Source organism: Callorhinus ursinus, unplaced genomic scaffold, assembly GCF_003265705.2.
Source record: "Callorhinus ursinus isolate GAN/ISIS: 27379988/994484 unplaced genomic scaffold, GSC_fseal_2.0 scaffold42, whole genome shotgun sequence".
In the NCBI taxonomy this organism is placed as follows: Eukaryota; Metazoa; Chordata; class Mammalia; order Carnivora; family Otariidae; genus Callorhinus; species Callorhinus ursinus.
Window position 1 is genome coordinate 2,638,609 of NW_027397104.1, and position 22,537 is coordinate 2,661,145.

General features: G+C 39.2%; 1 protein-coding gene across 3 annotated transcripts in view; it reads left to right on the forward strand.

Moving 5' to 3' along the window:
* KIF24 (kinesin family member 24) overlaps nt 1–22,537 on the forward strand; it is an 83,135-nt gene that overhangs the window by 27,568 nt on the left and 33,030 nt on the right. For all 3 annotated transcript variants that reach the window (XM_073881449.1, XM_073881452.1, XM_073881450.1), the window contains exons 2-5: nt 4,062–4,710; nt 10,441–10,630; nt 15,833–15,930; nt 19,850–20,065. In XM_073881449.1, the coding sequence (XP_073737550.1) occupies nt 4,088–4,710; nt 10,441–10,630; nt 15,833–15,930; nt 19,850–20,065 (1,127 nt within the window). In that variant the 5' untranslated portion in view covers nt 4,062–4,087. The remainder of the gene's footprint in view (nt 1–4,061; nt 4,711–10,440; nt 10,631–15,832; nt 15,931–19,849; nt 20,066–22,537) is intronic.

Genomic DNA, 22,537 nt, shown 5'->3' on the forward strand with positions numbered 1-22,537 from the left:
GAAAGGTAATAGCTACTGGCATTTATTGGTATATAATAATCTCCTTCCCACACTTGCCCTCTCAACTAGTTCCCCTCCCCCTAGAGGCCAGTACTCTTTCTTGTGCATCCTATCAGAGATACTTTATGCCTGATAAGCAAATATATAGATCTATCATAGATATCTCTCTCTTTAATAAGTGGTACCTTTACAAACCTTTACAAACATACAAACTGTTATGTACCTTGCTTTAGTCACTTTTAAATATATTGGAGAGCTTACTTTTTCTTCAATAATACATTGAGAATTTACTTATTCTCTGTAATTGCTTCATAGTATCCCATTTAATGGGATACAGTCCCTATACTAATTCTTTTTTTTTTTTTTTTTTAAGATTTTATTATTTCTTAGCACGGGAGAGGAGAGGGAGAAGCAGATTCCCCTCTGAGCAGAGAGCCCCGTGCGGGGCTTGATCACAGGACCCTGAGATCATGACCTGAGCTGAAGGCAGCTGCTTAACTTAGTATCTTTATATTTTTAAATTCCTAGGGTGATTCTGCCCCAGAAGAAGGAGGAGGTTGGACCTTTGTAAAATGGAATGTGATACCAAAAAAGCATATCTAATTTTAGAACAAAAGAGCAGCTCTTTCTACCCATGGGTCCTGTCCCTGTGCTTTAATAAAAACACCTTTTTGCACTGAAAAAAGAAAATGCAAGAAATAAAACAAAAGAATGTAGGCTAACTATAGGGCTCAGAAAGGCAGCATGCTGCGGTTTATGTAGAAGTATGCCCGTGGCTGCTTTAATCTGCATATCCAGATTACTGCTGGCTCCAGCATCTTCCCCTCTCATGATAGTATGGGATAGCCAAGCATTGCAAGATGAACACATTAGTCTTTCAGGTACTGATTAAGGAATGCAGTAGAGGTCATGGTAATCAGAATTTGGTATGTCACCAAGGGAATGGGTGTGTGAAATATAGGAAGACTGCATAGCTCTTAACCTGTTGTCGCTCTGGGTTAGGCTGAGTCACGTAGGAAATGTAACTGCTTGGGAGTAACTTAAAACATACCAAAACATTGAAGGCTTATTCTGTTCTAGCTTCTGTGCTAGGTGAAGATAAGTAATAAAAAAACAAATTACAGTATGGGGCACCTGGGTGGCTAAGCGTCTGCCTTCAGCTCAGGTCACGATCTCAGGATTCTGGGAGCGAGCCCCACATCGGGCTCCCTGCTCAGAGGGAGACTGCTTCTCTCTCTCCCTCTGCCTGCCGCTCCCCCTGCTTGTGGTCTCTCTCTGTCAAATAAATAAATAAAATCTTAAAAAAAAATCATCGTAGTAATAACTACCAACACTTACTGGGCACTGAGTATATACCAGGTGTTATGCTGAGAGTTTTACAAGTATTCTCTCACTGAATCGTAATCGTAGGCACTGTGGGGACTATTACATTCCCATTTAACAGTTGAGAAAAATGAGTTTCATAGATGTCGAGTAAGTTGCCAAAGATTGCATATGTATCTACTTCGTAGGGTTGCTTGAAGTTTAACATAGTACTTAGAACAGTGCCTGCTACATAATAAATGCTCAACGATATTAGTTGCTATTATTATTACTACTGAAGTACAGAGGAAATACCAGTAATCCTTTGCCTAGGGCATACCTCACAGAAGAAAACTATAAGTAGAGTTTTTCTTGGGAAAGACATATTCCAGGTAGAAGAAATAGTAGTAAAGGGGTTGGTAAAGGGCCTGATTCAGCTACTGTTTAGGGTGCTTGGTGGTAAATGGTAGAAGAGGATCCGAAATGAAAGAAGGCTTTATGGGGTGGGGGTGGGGCAGAGAGCTATTGAGCTATTTTGAAAGGATGGGCTTAACTCATTTTAGGAGACGGGGTTGGCAACATTTCTGGCAAAGGTATAACACTTCAAATGGCATAGAAGCAGTGTTGCAGTTATCTACTGTTGTGATGTAAACTGCCCCAAAATTAAGTGATTTAAAACAATTACTATTTTATTTGCCCACTGTTCTGTGAGTCACATATTTGGGCTAGGCCTAGCTAGGTAATTCTGGTCTCACTGGGGGTCACTCATGTGGCTGCAATCATTTGATGGTGCCACTGGGGCCAAATAGTCTAAGGTGGCGTCTCTGACATGGTTGTCTTTGATGATGGCTGTCGGTTGGGCTTCTTCATATGGCAGAGAAAGAATTGCAAGAGAACAGCAGAAGCTGCAAGGGTTCTTGAGGCCTAGGCATGGAAGTCACACAGTGTCGCTCCACCACATTCTGTCAGGCAAAACAGTCACAAAGCCAGGCTAGATGCAATGGGAGGAAAAGGACACTGCCTCTTGATGTGAAAGGACATGCAAAGAATTTGTGGCCCTCCCCCACTCCCCCAAATCTTCCACAAATGGAAAAGGGCAGAATGAGTTTAGGATGTGTAGCCTCTTCTTTGGCCTTTTCCTTACTCTAAGTAGCATTACCTCCGACGTTAATTATACATGATACTTTAATCACCTTTATTATCTGACCCTGATCTCTGTTTCTCCTAGAGTGAAGACAAAATATAAATTAAAATGAAAAGCAGAAAAATTTGGGGCACCTGGGTGGCTCAGTCGTGAAGCGTCTGCGTTCGGCTCAGGTCATGGTCCTGGGGTCCTGGAATCGAGTCCCGCATCAGGCTCCCTGCTCCGCGGAAAGCCTGCTTCTCCCTCTCACACTCCCCCTGCTTATGTTCCCTCTCTCACTGTGTTTCTATCTGTCAAATAAATAAATAAAATCTTAAAAAAAACCTGAAAAGCTTTACCAAGAATTAACTGAATTTTGAAAACTGAATTATAAAACAGTTTTTAGAAAGAAAATGTAGTTTTTAATATTTTCATGAACTTCAACTTGATTAACAGTGGTGTGGAGAATTTCACAGGGTTCCTGACTTTATAATAGAACAGGATTATGTGTTATTAACACATCATTTATTAGTATTTGATTAAATACCTTGGTGTTAAATTTTTTAAGCATGTCAGTGTTCGACCATATAAAATCTTTTTTATTTTTTTGAAGATTTTGTTTTAGAGAGGGGAGAGTACAAGTTGGGGAGGGGCAGAGTGGGAGAGAGAATCTCAAGCAGATCCCCCGCCAAGCGTGGAGCCCAATGTGGGGCTCACAACCCTGGGATCATGACCTGAGCCGAAATCAAGAGTTGGATGCTTAACTGATTGAGCCACCCAGGCACTTCTAAAATCTTTTTTTTTTTAAGTTTATTTATTTTTTTAGTAGTCTCTACACCCAGTGTTGGGCTTGAGTTTATGACCCTGAGATCAAGTTACGTATACTTCTGACTGAGCCAGTCAGGTGCTCCAGCAACCATATAAAATCTTGACCATAGTATTACTTTCCTAGGTTATTTATTTATCCCAGTTGTTTTATATTCCTTACAAGTTAACATCTACAACCACCTACCTTCACCTACCTTTTAGAATGATCTAGATCCTGAATTAGATTCTGAATTAATGATGTTTTTACTTCTTTATTCAATTAACTTTTATCAGTACTCAGCAGATACAAATGTGATTTCCTCTGAGTTATCTCAGTTCTGTGGTTTGCTATTTAATTCTGCTTTCCATTCTGAAAGAGTTCTTAGCCTTTGTTCATTAATCATAGGAAACAGTTGTGCAACATGCCTTGACATTAACTTGAATATCTAAAATTAGTCCTGCTACAATCAGTGGTTGGGAACAAGGTTTCAGTAGTTGGTGGCATGTGTTAAGTAGATATTGCAAGCTTGGAAGGAACTCCCTAGAAATAAGTAAGTGATTTGCATTGTGTGTGTACGTGCATGTACCTGTATATATATGCAATTGAAGTTCCATTTGTATTAAGCAGATGAATTACATCTGTTACGACAAATGCATCATAAGCATCTACACTTACGCACTGTGCTGTTGAATTTTTTCAGAAGAAAAATATATTTAAAAACTTGGTATGCTAGAATGGGTTTTTCTGCATGTTCGTTTTGTGATTCTCATTTTTTAAAGGAATATATATACTATATTTCAAGTAAATGGCTTTTTTTTTCCTTTTCAGAATTTATAGAAACTTATTCACAAAAAATGACATCCTGGTTGTATGAATGTCTTTGTGAAGCTGAACTTGCACAGTATTATCCTCATTTTACTGCCCTTGGCCTTCAAAAAATAGATGAATTAGCCAAGGTTACAATGAAGGACTACTCCAAATTGGGAGTACATGACATGAATGACCGCAAACGTCTCTTCCAACTTATCAAAATCATTAAAATTATGCAGGAAGAAGATAAAGCAGTCAGTAGCCCAGAGCATCCTCTTCAGACAAACAGCCTGTGCAGTAAACCTCAGGAAGCCAGATCTGGCCCTCGCAGGCAACTGCATTTTGATTCTCCTGCTCACAACAAGGACAGAATTACCAACAACAATGGGTTTGAGATGTGCAGTTTATCAGATTTTTCTGCTAATGACCAGAAATCTAGTTACCTAAAAGTGCTGGAGCACATGCTGCCGGATGATCTCCAGTCCCCTACAAAAACAAGAATTCTGAGTGCTTCAGCTGCTGGTTCCTATGTGCAAACAGAAACTAACACTTCACTCTTTTCATCAAATCACTTTTCTCCACTACTGGGGGATTATGATATTCCCATTATTCAAAGAGTCTCTTATGTTTCAGGGTATAACTATGGAATCCCTCAATCTTGTATCAGGTAATTATTTTTATCTTTTTTGGGGTGTAGGGTAACATCAGGCAAGGGCAAGCCTCTCCATGACTGAGAGCAACTACCCTTATTTACAGAAAATTATAGTGAACAGCTTCTACAACAATAATAGAAGTACCTTGATGGGGGAAAGTTCATGAGGAATTGGGACTTTCCAGATGGGAGAAAGATGATATTGTTCACGTATGTCAAATAGCTGTTACTTGCCAGGATCTGCTATTATTCCGTTAGCAGACCTATTTCTATTATTTATTATAGTGTAACATGATACATCTAATGCATCCTTGAAGGTAAAACAGTTAACTGGCCTTCTGCAATGGAAAAAGTGTGTGTGTGTGTGTGTGTGTGTGTGTGTGTGTGTGTGTTCGTTCCACAGGATTTTTTTTAAGGCTATCAAATTCACTTCAGGAGACATAAAGCTTAGTTAAAAACAAAGAGCATGTAGCTGAATTAAGTAGGTCTTTCGTGCAATTAGGTAACCTGCACACACTGGAATGTGGTCCTGATTTTGAGTGTTTTCTTCATTTCTAGCCCTGCAAGAACATATGATTTTGGTGATTGCAAAAGAGTAAGACACTTTTGATATAGTTTAGACTTTGATAGGGTGATAATAAGTTATTTTCACCTAGTGCTTTAACATAAATGTTGAAATAAGGTCCCTAAGAGCTGAAATATTGAATAATCCCTAATACCAGCATTGGTATAATAGAAAACATGTTCTTTTAAAAATAACATATTTGTTTGGTTATTTTTAAAAGTTATACATGGTGAATTATGGAAAAACAAAATACATTTTTTTTTAAGATTTTATTTATTTATTTGACAGAGAGAGGTAGCAAGAGCAGGAACACAAGCAGGGGGAGTGGGAGAGGGAGAGCATGCTTCCCGCTGAGTAAGGAGCCTGATGTGGGATTCGATCCCAGGATCCTGGGATCATGACCTGAGCCCAAGGCAGATGCTTAACAACTGAGTCACCCAGGTGCCCCACAAAATACATTCTTAAGCCATGTTTTCTTTATTTTTTTTTTTTAAGGCTATTATTCATACCTTAAAACAAGGTGTAGTGGGCGCCTGGGTGGCTCAGTTGGTTAAGCGGCTGCCTTCAGCTCAGGTCATGATCCTGGAGTCCTGGGATCGAGTCCCGCATAGGGCTCTCCTGCTCAGCAGGGAGTCTGCTTCTCCCTCTGACCCTACCCCCTCTCATTCTCTCTTTCTCTCTCTCTCTCTCTCCCCCCCCAAATAAATAAATCTTTAAAAATAAATAAATAAAAACAAGGTGTATATTTATATCTGGCCTTATATTGGCTAAGGTTTCAGAGGATCTCATAACCAACCAGTTCTTTTATTCCCCCCAAAAAATAAAAGACGTAATTTTACAGGTAAAAGTACTTTTAGTAATTTGAAATACTGCATTTTATATATTTCTGAAAACTATTTTGTTTAGCAGAGCACAGAGCATATAGTACTCTTTTCTTCTTTTAACTGTTAGAGAACTAGATTGTTCCGTGACTGTCAAAGCCAGGATTGTTGCTGCCCTATTGGTTAGCTCTGCTGAAAGAACAGATATTTTCTTGAATATTAGTCTTTTATTGAACAACACATAAAAATCTAAATTGGAATTATTTATAAATAAAGATATCACTTTGCAAATAATTTGCATTGGACAGAATGAATATTTTCATTTAAATATTGCTATTTCATTTATTTGGCACATGTTAAATACTACCTCTTCTAGGTCTGATTCTAGATTTAAAGATAAACAGGATATGTGGAGGCTCTTAGACTCTTAGGGGGAGTGAGCGGGAAGACAACCAACCATATGATGAGGTACATGCTCTTATAAGAGGTTTATACATGACAAACCCAGAGTGAAAGCTATTCCATTGAGTTTTCTTACTTTTTATGTCATTTTATCACTCTTCCCACTCTTTATTATATTAGGGAAATAGAGATAAAAAAAGGACATTTTCCCCAATAACCCTCATATTATCTTCTTACCCAAATATTTCTAAGTAGCAGTCAGGGTTTCAGAACCCTGAGAAATTCCCTCACCAACTTAAGTCTTGCTGTTAGGATGTCATCTTGTCCAAAGAGCATTCTCTTTGGGTGCCTCAAATCAAGTAAGCTCAAAATAAATTACTGGTCTCAGAATTTTTTTTAAAGATTTTATTTATTTATTTGACAGCGAGAGAGCACAAGTGGGGGAGTGGTGGGGCGGGTGTTGGGGGAGAAGCAGGCTCCCTGCTGAGCAGGAAGCCTGACATGGGGCTTGACCCCAGGACCCTGACTGAGATCATGACCTGAGCTGAAGGCAGATGCCCAACCGACTGAACCACCCAGGAACTCCTCTGTTCTCAGAATTTTAATAAGTCTAATGCATTTAGAGATCTTAAAAAGACCTAACTCCAGCTGTCTTAACTCTTCATGTCAGAAAGATACAGCTTATTTCATCTAAGAAACACTGGGCATTAAAACCAGAGCTTTCTAGCGGCACCTGGGTGGCTCAGTCGGTTAAGCATCTGACTTGGGCTCAGGTTATGATCTCAGGGTCCTGGGATCGAGCTCCATGTCAGGCTCCCCACTCAGCAGGGAGTCTTCTTGTCCCTCTGTCCCCCTCACTCATTCTCTTCCCCCACCCCGCCTCTCTCTCTCAAATAAATAAAATCTTTAAAAAAAAAGAGGCTTTTAGCAAAAGAACATTCATTGTTTTTTTGCCCCTTGACCTGGAAAACTAGTCCTTTTGACCACATGACCCATCCTAGAGTCCCTAGTCACTTTTGAAAAAGACTTTTCTGTCCTTTGATTAGCTTTATACGATTAGGTTATTAATACTCCCCAAAACTAGAGATTTTGACACAGGCCCTTGTTAAAATAATGCGTTAAAATTGTGTTTTTCTGGGGCACCTGGATGACTCAGTCATTAAGCGTCTGCCTTTGGCTCATGATCCTAGGGTCCTGGGATTGAGCCCCACATCGGGCTCCCTGCTCTGCGGGAAGCTTGCTTCTCCCTCTCCCACTCCCCCCGCTTCTGTTCCCTCTCTCACTATCTCTTTCTGTCAAATAAATAAAATCTTTAAAAAAAAAAAAGATTTTGTTTTTCTTATTAAAAAAAATCGAACATATGCAGAAGGGAGAATAAATCAATGAATCCCCTATATGCCCATCATCCACTTTTAATGATTTGTCAGGATTTTGCCACACTTAACCTCAAAATGGTACATTTTTTTTTAAGATTTTATTTATTTGACAGAGAGAGACACAGCAAGAGAGGGAACACAAGCAGGGGGAGTGTGAGAGGGAGAAGCAGGCTTCCCGTGGAGCAGGGAGCCTGATGCAGGGCTCGATCCCAGGATCCTGGGATCACAACCTGAGCCCAAGGCAGACGCCCAACGACTGAGCCACCCAGGCACCCCTCAAAATGGTACATTTTTAAAAGTCTGCTGTAGGTTAAAAAAACAAAACAAAACATGGTGGGGCACCTGGTGGCTCAGTCAGTTAAGTGTCCAACTTTTGATTTCAGCTCAGGTCATGATTTTAGGGTTGTGAGATTAAGCCCTGTGTTGGGCTCTGCACTAGGCATGGAGCCTGCTTAAGATTCTCTCTCTCCCTCTCCCCCCCCCCCTTAAAAAAAACATGCTTTAAAAGTCTGAAGTAGTCCTTTATGGTCTATATTAGAACTATTCTGTGTATAGAACTATATTAGAAATTTTATTTGCTCCTTTTTACTGATTTAAATCCTGGCAAAAAGTAATTTTCCAGCCAGTTGGAGGTCTCAGAAAATTGAAATTGATATGAAACAGTTATATAGCGAAATATCCTGTGTAAAATCTATTACAAAGGCTTTTTAGGGGCTATTAATCAAATTCTAAAGTGTAAAGGAAGGGAATAATTTCTCTTGTCTAAGACACTTAGTATATGGACCAAAGGCATTGATCCTGGTAGACTACTTACAAGAATCCTATGTTACTTAGGTTAAGAGGAATTTCTTTTCTTTTTTTTTTTTTTAAGATTTTATTTATTTGTTTGACAGAGACAAAGTGAGAGAGGGAACACAAGCAGGGGGAGTGGGAGAGGGAGAAGCAGGCCTCCCGCGGTGCAGGGAGCCCGATGCAGGGCTCGATCCCAGGACCCCGGGATCATGACCTGAGTCGAAGTCAGACACTTAAGGACTGAGACACCCAGGTGCCCCAAGAGGAATTTCTATACAGGTAAATGGTCCGTTATTAGAGATATGCATGTATACCCTCATTAGGCTCAGTAAGTAAACCTGATGAATTTTGTATCCCTAGCTCAAGGAATATTTCATTAAATAGTCTAGCTGTTAAGGTTGATAAGTTCACTGAAGTCAGAGCCAGAAAAGAAATGCATCTTAATAGAAGGGTGATAGTGGTGGGCAGCACCAGTGATAAAATTGTCCTGGGAAGAAGAAATGTAGGATTGTGTTCTAACAAACACATATCAGGTGGACAAAAAGAGGAAGTAAGAAAGTAAGACAAAGGGAGGGGCAGAATATACTTAGGAGGAAAAGTACATTGAAACCTACCACCTAATAATTCAAGGTATTTCGTAAACCCAGGTAGGATAAAAAAAAAAAAATTAGATTAAATGGTCAAGAAAACAGTAAATGGGGGCACCTGGGTGGCTCAGTCAGTTAAATGTCTGCCTTCAGCTTGGGTTGTGATCCCAGGGTCCTGGGATCAAGCCCCACGTCGGGCTCCCTGCTCGGTGGGGAGTTTGCTTCTCCCTCTCCCCCTTGCTTGTGCTCTCTCTCTCTCTCTAATAAATAGAATCTTTAAAAAAGAGAGAGAGAGAAAACAGTAAATGTGTAAGAATAATTGGATTGAGAGGAAGTAAAAGACATGGGTTTAGGTTTTTTTTTTTTTAAAGATTTTATTTATTTGACAGAGAGAGACACAGCGAGAGAAGGAACACAAGCAGGGGGAGTAGGAGAGGGAGAAGCAGGCTTCCTGCTGAGCAGGAAGCCCGATGTGGGGCTCGATCCCAGGACCCCAGGATCATGACCCAAGCCAAAGGCAGACGCTTTAACGACTGAGCCAGCCAGGCGCCCCTGGGTTTAGGCCTTTTAAAGGCCTTGGAGGGTGGTCCCAACATACTGTGTTTGATTTTGAGGATTAACCAGCCTGATTTGGGGGGACATATAGAAAGAACATCCACCATTAGAAGTTTTTGGAAGACCACATCTGGAAGCCAAACACGCAAGTCTTAGAGCTAGAGCAACTCTTAGGGTTTTGGGTTTTTTTGTTTGTTGTTGGCAAGACAAAGGATGGACTGGATTAGGGTTAGAGATAGAAGTAATCAGGATTTAGTTAATAAAAGAACTTTCTAGGGGCGCCTAGGTGGCTCAGGTCATGATCTCAGGGTCCTGGGATCAAGCGCCTCATCAGGCTCTCTACTCCACGGGAAGCCTGCTACTCCCTCTTCCACTCCCCCTGCTGGTATTCCCTCTCTCGCTGTGTCTCTTTCTGTCAAATAAAATCTTAAAAATAATAATAGAAGAACTTTCTATATACCTAATATGTGTAAAGTTACATATTAAAGTGTTGATACTGAGAAAATTTTATGTATAATATGCGTAAGGTGTGTATATATGTTAAGTGTAATGTATATATAAAATAACAAAATGTGCTGATACTTTGACCTCTTAAGTAGCCTTATCCTATTATTAAAAATTAAAGCCCACTTATAAATATGTATCAGACAGAACACCTCAGAGAAAGAGAATCCTTGGACTGAGATGGAGAAAATCAGAGTTTGTGTTCGAAAACGCCCTTTGGGCATGAGGGAGGTACGTCGTGGAGAAATTAATATTATTACCGTACAAGACAAAGAAACTCTTCTTGTTCATGAGAAGAAAGAAGCAGTTGACCTTACACAATATATTCTGCAGGTATGATGCTTTCCTTTTGTGTTTGGAACTAATATTATCAAGTGTGTTGATTTTTTGCTTTTATTTGAATGGCAGCATACAAATTCAAAAATTCAGTTTCTTTGGGTATTGGCATTCATTCCTGATATAAATCATTAATACCCTGGGCCTTCATTTAAAAATATATAGTGCAGTTGGGGAAACAATAACGTAATTTCTGCACTCTAGGGCAATAGAATTGCATCATACCTTCACTTAACACATTTTACATGAATGTAATTATACGTCTTTGGCAAAAATGGGGACTGAGGGGATAAAAAGAATGTAGTGAATTGGTGGTAGATAGGACTAGTCACTGAGTGCATGACCCAGAGTGACTGAGAGATGATCCCATAGCCTCAGTTCTTGCTTGTCTCTCACAGTGTGAACTTACTCTTCTGAGTGTGAGTCTGGAGTTTAATAATGGAGGATATGTTTTTGAGCAGCAAAGTTCCAGATTGCCACTCAACTGCTTATTTTGATTCTCAGCTGTCTTTGGGCTTAGATATAACTTGGTGGAAATTGGGCTCTTGAGCCGGCTGCTTTGTATAGGGAAGCTTATAGTGAGTAAATGTAACCCAAGAATATGATTTCACTTTTACATCTAACATATAAGGATTTAAATAAAATACTAGTAACTTAGACACATAAGAAAATGTTCACTCCCTGCCAGAAAGATCACAAAAAGTCCAAGGAGAAAGGGTTTGGTATTGAAAGGAACTTTTTTCAAGCAGATAGATACCCTTGCAATAACTCTTCAGTCTCCTATGGAAGCAGCAGGCCCACAGATGGAAGATACCATAATTTAGGTACTCTTAAAATTATGAAGCAATTGTAAATAATCTAAAACAGAGGATAATCCACCAGATGCTAAAATTTGGGAATTCAGGTCTCTCTTAATCTGAGTCTGCCTCCTTAAACATTCATATTATATTCATACTGTTCTCTCTCTTGCTCTCTTGCCTCAAAACCCAGTGACTGGTAGAGAGAAAAAAAAGTGGTGAGTAATCTTTTGTGCTAGCATTTCACTTTAATCAGCTGAGAGTTTACTCTCCTGGAATAAATATGTTAACACTGAAGTCAAATTGTTAACACTTTCCCCCTCTTTTATACGTGCATTGTTCAACTTATTCTTGGTTATCAATATTGGGTTTCACAGCAACATTCAAAGTAATCCACTGAGTCTTTCTATGGGCACTAAATTACTAGGCCACTGTATAAACAACCCAATCACTTTAATGGCCTTATTGACTGCTGATCAATGCACAGTCTATTAGGTCTAGGTGGGAGGTATTTATTTTGAAGATGGCCTAAATGCCAATTAGTTATAATGTTATCTAGTTCCATGTCTACTTATAACCATAGCAATAGCCCTGTCCAGTCACCATCTACCCAAGAAGTTCTTAATGATGCTTCTGTCACAGTAATTCCCTCAAGGAAGCATTGTCTTATCTTTTGTATTTTTCCATTATCCCAAAACATAATAACCTTACTTCTTTGTCATTACCATTGGTCAATACTTATTGAACACCCATGGTTTTCATAGCACTTTCTCTGCAGTTTGAACTTTGGACCTTTGTTCTCATAGGTCAAAGTCCTTACCTATCAATGCCATAATACAAGTGCTGAGAGGGCTTTTCCCCCTTTTCTTTCCTTAAGTGGAAAGAAGACAAGGGAGGTTCATAGCAAACCTAGAAAATAAATATTGATCCTAGATTCTTTGGGCTTTAATTTTTAAACCTATTCAAAAATTCAAACACAAGGTTTATGTATCCATTTAATTAAATATCCTATCCTTTCAAATCTTCTTTTGTTACTTAGTATATATACGGTCATACACATGCAGTGCGCTTTCCTACTTACCATTAAATTTTGTATCAGTATGTGAAAGGACAAGGAAACGAATTTGTATATATTTCATTCCAGCTTTTTTTTTTTTAAGATTTTATTTATTTATTTGACAGAGAGAGACACAGCGAGAGAAGGGAACACAAGCAGGGAGAGTGGGAGAGGGAGAAGCAGGCTTCCCACTGAACAGGGAGCCTGATGCGGGGCTCGATCCCAGGAGCCTGGGATCACAACCTGAGCCCAAGGCAGACGCCCAACAACTGAGCCACCCAGGTGCCCCTCATTCCAGCTTCTTAAATAAAGAAATATGTGTAGAAAAAAGAGATGGTACTGAAATATATCAAAAAGTCAATAGTGGCTATCTCTGGGGTAGTAAGATTTATAGATAAATTTGATTTTCTTCTCTATTGTTTTCTATGTTTTTAAATTTTTCTATAATCAGCTTGTTACTTTTATATGAAAAGTAAAAACTTTTGAGTAAGATGGATTCACCTATTTCAAAATCAAAACATACAGAAGCGTATGCAGTGGGGTGCCTGGGTGGCTCAGTCGGTTAAGCCTCTGCCTTCGGCTCAGGTCATGATCCCAGGGTCCTGGAATTGAGCCCCATAGCGGTCTCCCTGCTCAGCCTCAGTGGGGAGCCTGCTTCTCCCTCTCCCTCTGCCTGCCACTCCCTCTGCTTGTGCTCTCTCTGTCAAATAAGTAAAATATTTAAAAAAAAAAAAAAGGTATACAGCGAAAAGCGTCCTGCTAATCATATTTCCTTCTTGAAGGCAACCACAATTACCTGTTCTAAGTCTATCTTTCCAGAGATATTTTATAAATACATATTATTTTTATAATATGAAAAAACTTATTTAAAAAATAAATTATGGAACTCTGATCATTACAAGGCTAAAGTGAGTATTAATACAACCTAATTGATAAAGTATGATTAAATGAAATATACATTATGCAAAGGACTTTATGGAATATATATATAGATATCTATCTAGATATCTAAATATATATGTATATATATTTACATATAAATATATATGTAATGCTAGCATTTATTATATTTATGTAATATATATGTTAATTGTAATCTTGCATATTCACATATCTTTCATTAAGGATATTTACAGAAGTACTGGGAAAATCAGTACCTAAATCCTATTGGAAGGGAAGATACTAATGCCTTTAATCAATAAGTGTTTTCTAAGGTGTTTACTCAAGAGCTAAAGTTATTCACATGCACTTATAGAAGTAGAGAAAGAATAGCCATATACTCAATGAAGTAAAAGAAAATTTTTAAAAATTCCCACATTTACTTGTGTTCATTTTCTTCCTTATTTTCCTGAGAAATGCTAAAAAAAATATTAGAAATATATTTTACTTCTTATTGCCATTTTCAAGTTTATTCAAAAATACAATGAACCCCTATGTACCTACCACCCAAATTCAATAGTTAGAAACATTTTATTGTTCTTAAAATCGTATCACATATTTCATACCACTAAAAGCTCACAGATCTCTTTATTGTGCTCCACAGATTCATTATTTTCTAGCTTTTGGTAATATTTTCTAACTGGTAAATTCAACTTTGTGGCCCCAATTTCTGCTAAGATGACCTAACAAACTGCTATTCTAATGTAATGTAATGGTACACAAAACAGAATCAAACCTGGGTAGAATGACCCATGTAATAAATTGGCCCAAATTCACTTTGCTGGATTTTCCCTTAACTGGATATTTAGAGCAGGCCCAAGAGGTAGCAGAAGAAAGGACCTTATGTCTCATTAATTATATATGGACTGCCATTATTATGCTACAGTCAGGCTTGAAATTAGAATTTTTACTCAGAGATAGTTGGGCTGCCAATAGCCTCTAAGTTATGCAAATGATTATGTCTGCTAAATTAATGCTTTCCAGACACAGTTTAATAGGGTCTTCTGTCCTTTTCCAGATTACATGATTTTTCATTTGGGGATCATCTTGGACTACTTTCTCTCCCCAGCAAGTAATATCCAGGCAGTTGCCAAATTTTTCATGCATCCATCCATCTCTTTATTTGCTTTGTCATCATCGAATTTAGACCTAACTTCTTAACTCACCACTGGATTACCAGTGTTCCTGTTCTTAGTCCATTCACAGTGTGAAGCCAGTTTAATCTTCCAGTAAAATGGCTCACATCATCCCTTTCCTTTGCAAGGTTTTTTATTGTCTTCCCACTATTTGCTAAATTAAATATAAACATTCCATCCTTAAGGCTAGTGTCCCAGTACCCATGCAACATAGTCCTAACTCATTATTCTAGCCTTCTCTTTCACCTTTCTACCTACCAAGATCCTATGTTTTAACCACACTGAATCTTCTCTGTTCCCTAAATGTTCCTTGTGCTTTCCTGATTTGACTGTTGCCCATGTTTTCCCTGTGGCTGGAGTATCTTCCCTGCCTCCATCTCTAACTCTTAAATTCCTCTTCTTCCCCCTCAGCCCTTTCTGTGTACAGTCTTTTTCATAATGTCTTTCCCAATCAGAAGGCATATGTTTTTCCTTTGAATTCCACATATACTTTATCTGTCAGATTTTTTTCTAGCTTAGAATCATTTGTATACTTATCTGGATTCACATCTTTAGGTGGTGGGGTGGGGTAATAGTAGGGTAATATCTATATCTTTGGGCCCTTTGAAGTGTCTGCTGCAATTATGGTAACATGTTACCAACTGAGCAATAAATGTTCATGGGATTAAAAGCTCAGCTATGGGGGCACATGGGTGGTTCCGTTGGTTTAACAAGCGTCTGTGTTCAGCTTAGGTCATGATCTCTGGGTCCTGGAATTGAGCCCCATGTTGGGCTCCCAGCTCAGTGGGGAATCTGCTTCTTCCTCTGTCCCCTACCCCCCCTTGTGCGCTGTCTCTCAAATAAATAAAATCTTTTAAAAAGGAAAGAAAAGCTTAGCTGTGTAACCTATGAAATGGAAGTCTTCCTCTAGAATTCCCCCATATTTCAAATACGCTGGCGCTAGCTGGGCTGTGAAGATAATCCCTAGAGAATTCATTTCTCCTGGACCTAAGGAGGATTGGCTCACTCTTGTACTCATCAGTTTACTTCACTTAAGAAAGAACAAAAATTGTGTGCTTTAGTTTTTATATTATAAAAACATCTACAGAGATCTCAAGTAGAAGAAGGCCCTGTCATTTGATAGTTATTGATTGCTTATTTATCTCTAAGTTTGTCATAGTCAGTTACTTAGTTAAAAAACATACTAGCACCTTTAGTATGTGTTAACTAGAATAGTGGTGAAGAAAATCCAGAAAATGTCTCTTCTATAAAAATCACATTTCTTTTTCAGCATGTTTTTTATTTTGATGAAGTCTTTGGTGAAGCATGCACCAATCGGGATGTATACATGAAGACTACTCACCCACTCATTCAGCATATTTTCAAAGGGTATGATAGTAATTATTTGCTTCTCTTGCTTCATACTGTTTTCCATAACAAATTTCTTTATAAATATCATTTGTTTTTCAGTTTTTGAATTAGACATGAATTTGTGTTTTAATCTGATAAATTTAGACTCTTCTAAAGAGTGCATTGTCTCTATAGGATTCACCAAGCATTCAGAAATTTTCAGCAAAAATATAAGTTGTCAACAATATAATTTCATCAAAGTTCTCAGAATAAAAAGGTTTAAATGGTTGTAGTTTGAACTTTCGATAATAGGAATTATGTATTCTGTCTATAGCTCAATTACTTTTTTCATTGGAGTGGGATAGGATAAGAGACTATCATCTGTTTTTTATAGATGTATTTTTTAAATTTTGAAATAATTATTCACACTTAATAAACATTAAATGGGACCAAAAAGGCACTGAGGACTTCTGTTGTTTATTCGAAATATAGGCACGTATAGATAGAAAATGCCAAACAGCCTACTAGTATCACTGATTCCAAAGTAGTTTGACTTTTTAAAAATAATTTTTATAACTTTAAAAATATTGAGGTATGGGGCACCTGGGTGGCTCAGTCGTTAAAGCGTCTGCCTTTGGCTCAGGTCATTATCCCAGGGTCCTGGGATTGAGCCCCGTATTGAGCTCCCTGCTCCGCGGGAAGCCTGCTTCTCCCTCTCCCGCTCTCCCTGCTTGTGTTCCTGCTCTCGCTGTCTCTCTCTGTCAAATAAATAAATAAAATATTAGAAAAATATATTGAGGTATAATTCACATACAATTAGATGCACAGATCTTAAGAAGTATTCAGGTTTGATGAGTTTTGGTAGTTGTCTATATCCAGGTAACCAATACCTCGAACAAGATAGTAGACCATTCCCATCACCCCAGAGAGTTCTCTTGTTGTCCCCTTTTAGTAAATCTCCACTTCCACCCTCAGACTTATATAATCACTGACCTGCTTTCCATCACTATAGATTAGTTTTGCCTGTTCTAGATTGTCACAGAAATAGAATCATTCCCACATAGGTTCTTTTATGCTTGGCTTAGCATAATGTTTTTTGATATTAGTACATGTTGCATGTATCCATAGTTTTTATTGCTGAGTAATATTCCTTTCTGTGAAAATACCACAATTTATCCATTCTCCTATTGATGGACATTTAGGTTGTTTCCAGTTTGGGACTATTGTGAATAAAGCTGTATAAACATTCTTGTACAAGTTTTTTTCTTGGACATGTTTTCATTTATCTTGGGTGAAACTTAGAAGGGGAATTGCGGAGTCATAGGATAGGTACATGTTTATAAGAAAGTGTCAAACAGTGTTCCATACACCCATTTTCTATTCCCAACAGTGATGTATATATGTGAATCGCATTTCTTTCTTTTTCTTTTCTTTTTTTTTTTAAGATTTATTTATTTATTTGAGAGAGCATGTGCATGTGTGGCAGGGAGGGGCAGGGGTGCCCTGTGAATTGCATTTCTACATCCTCACCATATTTGGTATTGTCAGCCTTTTTTATTTTAGCCAATCTAATGGGTATGGAACTTGATCTCATTGTGGTTTGAATTTGAATTTCCCGAATGCCTAATGATATTGAGAATCTTTTCATTTGCTCATTGGTCATTCAGATAACTTCATTTGTCCAGTCTTTTTTTCTTTTTATTGTTGTTTATTGTTGTTTTGTAGACATCATTAAAATTTTTTTTTATTCTGAGCAGGCTGAAAAAGTGAAATATCTTTGAGGTTCAATTTCTTATATGCCAAATCTAGGGAATACTTTTTAAGAGAGCAAGTTTCTAAAGTTAGAATTTGGATTTAGAACAAATAAAAGGTGCAGGGGCACCTGGGTGTTTCAGTCAGTTGAGCTTCAGGCTCTTGATTTTGGCTTAGGTCATGATCTCAGGGTTGTGAGATTGAGCTCCCTGTGAGAGTCTGCTTGAGATTCTCTTCCTCCCCCTCCCCCCCTGCAGCCCCCCCCCCCCGCTTGTGCTTGCGTGCACATGCGTGCGCTCTCTCTCTTTAAAATAGATAAATCTTTAAAAAAGAGGAACAAGTTAAATGCATCCATTCTGCAAAGGGTAATAGATTTTTCATACGCATATTTGTTGTTGTTTTTCAGAAAGCTCATCATTAAAATATTCAGAAGATGGGGCCGCTGGGTGGCTCAATTTGGTTAAGCTTCCAACTCTTGATTTCTGCTCAGGTCATGATCTCACAATTGTGAGATCAAGTACCGCATTCGTCTCTGCGCTGGATATGAAGCCTGCTTGGGATTCTCATTCTCCCTCTCCCTCTCCCCCACTTGCATTTTCTTTCTTTCTCTCAAAAAAAAAAAAAAAGTTCAGAAGATAGGGTAGATAATTATTTAGTCTCATTCTGCTAAAATCTTCTTTAGTGCGTTCACCTTTTCCTCCTTTAATCCTTTTCCTCACTGTGCCTTTGCCAGTGTGTTCAAGTGCCTACACAGCAGGAGCCTGGATTCAAAAGACAAGGAATAACTGGTCTCCGCTCAAGCAGCTTAAATCTGATTAAATTAAATCTCTTCTCACACTTCCATGGTTCCTTTGCTGTTGTGCTATTACTCGTTCTTTGGTTTCTTTCTGGCTTCAGGCTCCTTTCTTCATGTTCATCTCTCTGCCCACCACCAGTATCCCCCTACCTCTCTGTCTATACATAGACGTTTCTTCTTGGTGCCGGTAGCTACTTTTATCATTAACTCATGTGATTCCTGTTCAGGAGTCAATACTATTTAACATTATGGTCACTTTCTAGCTGTACTATATAGTTGGGCCTCTGGTACGCAGATAACCTTGGCCTCTGGCTCCTCTGAAAACATGTGATTGGCAGATTAGTCTCTCAACTCTTATTCTGCAGTTCTTCACACTCATGCCCACGCACACACCCACCCACATGCAAGAATAGTGATTCTCACTTAGAATCACATGATGTCAGAGTTAGAAGGGATCTTAAAAATCAAGTAACCCATTAATTTATTAATGAAAGTGAAAACAGACCCTTAAAAAAAGCCCTTTTGTGAGTTCTTCCTCAAATATTTTTCTTATACTGATTTTACCTCTGTCTAAACTTAATATTTATAAGAGTAGTCCGTACCACCCTGTTCATCATATGGTCTTCCATTACTTCTTGTATTTATTTTAATTCTCTATTACTTCTTTCATCAAACTTACCTTTTAGGATTAAGGCAGAATCGTCTTCTTCAGAATTCTCTAGAGCGTGGGGTCCTTGTCTTATGGTATAACCAGTTCCATAAAAGAAAATTCTATTAAAAAACTCATGTACTGGGCCGTCTGGGTGGCTCAGTCGTTAAGTATCCGCCTTTGGCTCAGGTCATGATCCCAGAGTCCTGGGATCAAGCACTGCATCGGGCTCCCTGTTCGGTGGGAAGCCTGCTTCTCCCTCTCCCACTCCACCTGCTTGTGTTCCCTTTCTTGCTGTGTCTCTCTGTGTCAAATAAATAAATAAAATCTTTAAGAAAAAAAACTCATGTACTGCTTTGAGAATGTTTTTTCTTCTTCCTATGTTTTTATAGTATAAAGCCCTCTTCGGGATGCCTGGGTGGCTCAGTTGGTTAAGCGGCTGCCTTCGGCTCAGGTCATGATCCCAGGGTCCTGGGATTGAGTCCCACATCAGACTCCTTGCTCAGCAGGGCGCCTGCTTCTCCCTCCCTCTCCCTCTGCTTGTGCTCTCTCTGTCAAATAAATAAAAATCTTAAAAAAAAAAAAATATATATATATATATATATAAAGCCCTCCTCTCCTTAAAGGATTGTATACTTATAGCTGAATTTTACCAGCTATGAACAGGATTCTGTTTCTATCTGACTTTTGTCATGAAAAATCTATGTGTAGATTAGCATTTCTCTTCGTATGTATGTTATACGAATGACTTTTTTCCCTAGAGGCAATGCCACTTGCTTCGCATATGGACAGACAGGTGCTGGGAAGACCTACACCATGATAGGAACTCATCAGAACCCAGGACTCTATGCTCTGGCTGCCAAAGATATATTCAGCCAACTAGAAATATCCCAGCCAAGAAGGCACCTCTTCGTGTGGATCAGCTTCTATGAAATCTACTGTGGACAACTTTATGACCTCTTAAATAGAAGAAAAAGGTACTGATTATGAGTGGGAAACTATATTTGTGGATCATTGTTTTAGGCCAGAGTCCGAAAGAATCACTGAATCATGGGATTTGATGTGAGGCCTTGTTATATTAGTGCCTTTTTGTGAAATTAGTCTCCTGAGTCAGGAATTTTTTTTTTTTAAAAGAGACTATGTTTTTCTTTCTCTCTCTCTCTCTTTTTTAAGATTTTATTTATTTGACAGAGAGAGAGAGTGAGAGCAAGAACACAAGCAGGAGGAGTGGGAGCAGGAGAAGCAGGCTTCCTGCTGAGCAGGGAGCCCGACGTGGGGCTTCATCCCAGGACCCTGGGACCATGACCTGAACTGAAGGCAGACGCTTAACAACTGAGCCACCCAGGTGCCGCAGATGAATATTTTTTTAACTGCCAGTTCAAAAACTAAAAAATAAAAATAAAGTGCTAGTTCAGCTAGAGAAAAATGGAAATTAGCCTTCCATTAGTTTTTTGTTTTTGTTTTTTTTTTAGTAATCAATATCCTAAGGTTTATTAAAAGACTATCCCTTTTGGTCTATGAAAAAGGTCTTGGGCGCCTGGGTGGCTCAGTTGGTTAAGCGACTGCCTTTGGCTCAGGTCATGATCCTGGAGTCCCGGGATCGAGTCCCGCATCAAGTTCCCCACTCAGCGGGGAGTCTGCTTCTCCCTCTGACCCTCCCCCCTCTCATGCTCTCTCTCTCATTCTCTCTCTCAAATAAATAAATAAAATCTTTAAAAAAAGAAAAAGGTCATGATTTCAGGAAGTGAGGATATCAACATGTACTTAAATCCCTTCCTATTCTTTTGACCTATTATTACACTGGAAGAACTATAAATAATGTTTCCTGCTTTCACTTATTTTTTTTCCCCCTCAATCTTAGGGTAAACTTAATGGTAGTTTTCTGAAATCGGTAAAAAAATCTCTCTTCTTCACAGTAGACTTTTTGTTCTGTAACTCTTAAACTGTTGCCCTTGCAACATAATACAGTAATTTAGAAATGGATTCAGTCAACTGACTTTAAATCCCTATTGTATTTTTCTGGTGTAAAGTTTTGTTTAGGTTGAAACAGATGACTTTAATTGAGCAGGAAGCAATGAAGTTGTGAAGGTGCCAACTGGGAGAATAAGGAGAGATGGAATAGGGGAGGTGGTTGGATAAAAGAGTGTCATAACAGAATTAACCAGACCTGTGACGTGTTGGGAGCAGCCACATCAAGTGGAGAGAGTTGAGGCTAAGCATGGTGGAAGGCTGGGGAAGCCAAATCGGTGACAGAAACTAGCCTCCAGCAAAGGAATCCTAGCCCCTACAGAGCTGTCCAAAAGGATGTGCACATTCCACATGCTCCAGGCAAGCACAGGAATGGGGGGTGGGGGTAGAAGAGCAGCTCCAGTTCAGTAGGGAGAGCATTATAGCACAGGCCCCCATGGGAGAGGGGCACTAGGGTAATGAGTCGTGAAACTGGAGAAGACAGCAGCTAGGCTTGGGCAGACCACCATCTGTGGACTATTCCAAAGAAAAGGGGACCTTCAGGTATGGCACAATTCAGAGAATGTACAGGTGTTCAGAGTTCATTCCTGACATAGCAACTGTCAAGTAAAGGAGGGTTCTGCTTTGGGTTTGCTTTGGAGAAGAGTTGCTTTTCTTTTTTACCCTCTCTGTTGGTTTTGAAGCCTCAAGTTAGCTCAATCACAGCTTCTCTTTCAAGCCCCCACACTCTTTTTTAGGAGCCCTTTCCAGTCAGAATATAGCCAGGCATTGGGATGCTAGAGCATCTGGCTCTGGGGCTCCCAAACAGACCAGGTTCAACTACTAGCCACTGAAAAATCCAAAGTCAGAAAAATGAGTGGTGGTGAAACAAGAAAGGAATTTATTTCAGTGAGGCCAGCGCTGGGAAGATATTTCAAGACATTTCATTTCATAACATTTGAAAGACTGCCTCCAACATGCCAAAAATACTACTTCTTGGGAGTTTTTTGTTGTTGTTTTGGGGTTTTCTTTTTAAAGATTTTATTTATTTGAGAAAGAGTGCGAGAGAGCCTGAGCAAGGGGAGGGGCAGAGGGAGAAGCAGATTCCCCGCTGAGCAGGGAGCCCAATGCCAGGCTCCATCCCAGGATCCTGAGATTAGGACCTGAGCCAAAGGCAGACACTTAACCGAGACCCCACCCCCCACCCCAGCCGCCCCTCTCCCTTTTTTACTTCTAGGTTTATGTAAAGAAAACACGGGACAAAGGTTGGTGGGTACACGTAGGTGGGTGGTGAAGGTCAAGTTGATCTTGTCAGTCATGGGTGGGGTCTTGCTGGCTCTGGGCTGTCCTTATTGCTTGAGGGGGTAGTGAGGGTAGTTCGGGTTCCCTTATGGGGATGCTTTGCCTGCAGGGTCTTTGTTTAAAGAACAATTGGCAGGAGAATAAAAGCTCGTGTGTGTGTGTGTGTGTGTGTGTGTGTGTGTGTGTGTGTGTGTGTGTGT